This window comes from Morone saxatilis, unplaced genomic scaffold, assembly GCF_004916995.1.
Source record: "Morone saxatilis isolate NCDOM2014 unplaced genomic scaffold, NCSU_SB_2.0 Contig14, whole genome shotgun sequence".
Lineage (NCBI taxonomy): Eukaryota > Metazoa > Chordata > Actinopteri > Moronidae > Morone > Morone saxatilis.
Genome location: NW_023339696.1, coordinates 4,867,372 through 4,869,951, shown reverse-complemented (window position 1 = coordinate 4,869,951; position 2,580 = coordinate 4,867,372). Strand labels below are relative to the sequence as shown.

Here is a 2,580-nt window from a genome sequence, read left to right as displayed (position 1 = left end):
CCGGTGTTACACACAGATCCGTCCCCCGGAACATTCAGTGACAGCAACAACAACAACAACAGCAACAACAACAACAACAACAGCAGCAGCAGCAGCAACAACAACAACAACAACTACAACAACTACAACAAAAACCAAAGAAGAAGAAACACAACGAGGCTAAAAGGGAACAGAAAGAGCAGAATCTGCAGGCTGTTAACCCTGGGGATGGCATCCAAAAACAGGTGTGACTCAAAAAGAATAATTAACAATGATTATTTTTTCCATTATCTAGATACTGTAAATATTAACGTAACTGTTGTGTTGTTTTTGTCAGGTGGTAGTAAAGCAGAATGCTACAGCAGAACAGTTGAAACAGAGGAAGACCCTGGCTGCAGCTGAACGAGAGGAGAACCAGAGGTTTGGGTCTCAATACTTGTGTAGCTTTATGACAAATGTATCTATGTATCATCAACGTATCCTGTGGATGACAGTAGTATTTTATGGTATTCACTTCATTTCCCTCCACTTTTGTTGCTTATGTATCTTGATATAAATATAAATATATTTACTCCAACACCCTGCTGTCCTCTGCTTTCAGAATGATTGTGTGCAACCAGGTGATGAAGTTCATCCTCGACAAGATTGAGAAGGACGAGAAGCAGGCAGCTAAAAAGAGAAAAAAGGAGGAGGTGGTGGAGCAGAAACGCTCCAAACAGAACGCCACCAAGCTGACTGCCCTGCTGTACAAGCACAAAGAACAGCTGAAGGCTGAGATCCTGAAGAAGAGGGCCCTGCTGGACAAGGAGTTGCAGCTGCAAGTACAGGTTGGCACTCAGGAATCTTTCTTCATCAAGCATGAAATGTAGAGAGGAGTTTAAGATATATTAATCGGGGATATTATACTTTTTATTATTATATTATTATTATTATTATTATTACGTTACATGTCTTGTCTCCTCAGGAGGAGCTGAGGCGGGACATAGCCAGGCTACAGAAGGAGAAGGAGAAAGCAAGAGCTGCTATCACCCAGGCTGCTGCAGCGACAGTCAAGGCCGCCGCTTCCCACTCCTCCCATCCTTCACAATCTACCCATTCCTCTCACAGTGCCCACACGGTGCCCTTACCTTCTTCATCCCATAAACGTAAGAGGGACGAAGAGAGAGAAAAAGACAGAAACAGAGACAGGGACAGGCATCACGACAAGGACAAGAAACGGGACAGGGAGAAGGACCGAGACAAATGCAGAGAGCGGGATAAAGACAGAGACGGGGATCGAGAAAGGGAGAAAGACAGAGAGCGCGACAGGCATCGGGACAGGGACAAGGACAAGGACAAGGACAGAGACAGGGACAGAGAAAAGGACAAAGATTCCAGCTCATCAAAACACAAGAAGAAGAAGAAGCTCTCTTCTACCTCAAAGGATCATAAGAAGGACAGCAAATTGTACTGTATCTGCAAAACACCCTACGACGAGTCAAAGTAAGCTCTCTGGAGAAACTATTGTAATTACATTTCAACATACCACTGTAATGAACATGTTACTCAGTTGAATCGTCGCCATGACAAAATAAATAATATATAAAATAATCTTTTTCTCTCAGGTTTTACATTGGGTGTGACCTGTGCTCTAACTGGTTCCACGGCGTGTGTGTCGGCATCACAGAGAAAGAGGCCAAGAAGTTGGAGGACTTTGTTTGTAATGACTGCAAACGTGGTCAGGATGGAGGAAGCGATGGAGGAAGCAATGAGGAGCTGTACTGCATCTGCAGGACACCATATGACGAATCACAGTATGGCTCCTTATTCATTCCATAATTGTCATCAACTTCAAGTGTCAACATTAGCAGTGTGGTCATATCCATCCCAGTAATGAACATCTAGAAAATGCACAGTTTTGTTTGTAGGCAAAACTTGTAGGAACCCTGATTGTGACAGCTTTCATAATTCATCATCTTCATTTTCTTCTCCATATGGAAGCTTTAATTGGTGTGCTAACGATGTGTCCAATTCTCACCCACAGGTTTTACATAGGCTGCGACCGCTGCCAGAACTGGTACCACGGGCGCTGTGTGGGCATTCTGCAGAGTGAGGCCAATCACATCGATATGTACGTCTGCCCGCAGTGTCAGTCAACAGAAGATGCAATGACAGTCCTCACGCCGCTCACTGACAAAGACTATGAGGGATTGAAAAGAATATTACGCTCGTTACAGGTATGAAATGCGTACATAGTGTATGTCGGACTTTCTGTACTCGTATAATAGTATTAATAACTAATAAATATAAACTTAGATAAAAGCAAAAATAATTGTTTGCAAGAGGGCTGAAAAACTACAAGCAGTTAATGCATAAAAATATAAAGAAATAAAAACGGTTACAATAAAAGTATTATAAACACTATAAATGGGTGATATAAAAAGTTCACATTTAATATTTGCTTTTGAAGTGATTTTCTCTTACTTACTCTCACAGTACTTACTTGCCATTCCAAACTGCCCACAGTACCCTGCGTTGTAGTGGAACATATCTGGAACACCCAAACCACCTTTATTATATTGTCATTATAAAATATGCTTTACATTTCCTTAAATTGTTGTT

At 41.9% G+C, this 2,580-nt stretch overlaps 1 protein-coding gene across 1 annotated transcript in view; it reads left to right on the top strand.

The window, feature by feature from the left end:
• The window catches only part of LOC118322734 (nucleosome-remodeling factor subunit BPTF-like), a 25,449-nt gene that overhangs the window by 19,871 nt on the left and 2,998 nt on the right, over window positions 1-2,580 (top strand). The window contains exons 25-30 of the mRNA XM_035654499.1: window positions 125-224; window positions 317-399; window positions 581-806; window positions 944-1,461; window positions 1,584-1,772; window positions 2,003-2,195. Coding sequence (XP_035510392.1) covers window positions 125-224; window positions 317-399; window positions 581-806; window positions 944-1,461; window positions 1,584-1,772; window positions 2,003-2,195 — 1,309 coding nt within the window. The remainder of the gene's footprint in view (window positions 1-124; window positions 225-316; window positions 400-580; window positions 807-943; window positions 1,462-1,583; window positions 1,773-2,002; window positions 2,196-2,580) is intronic.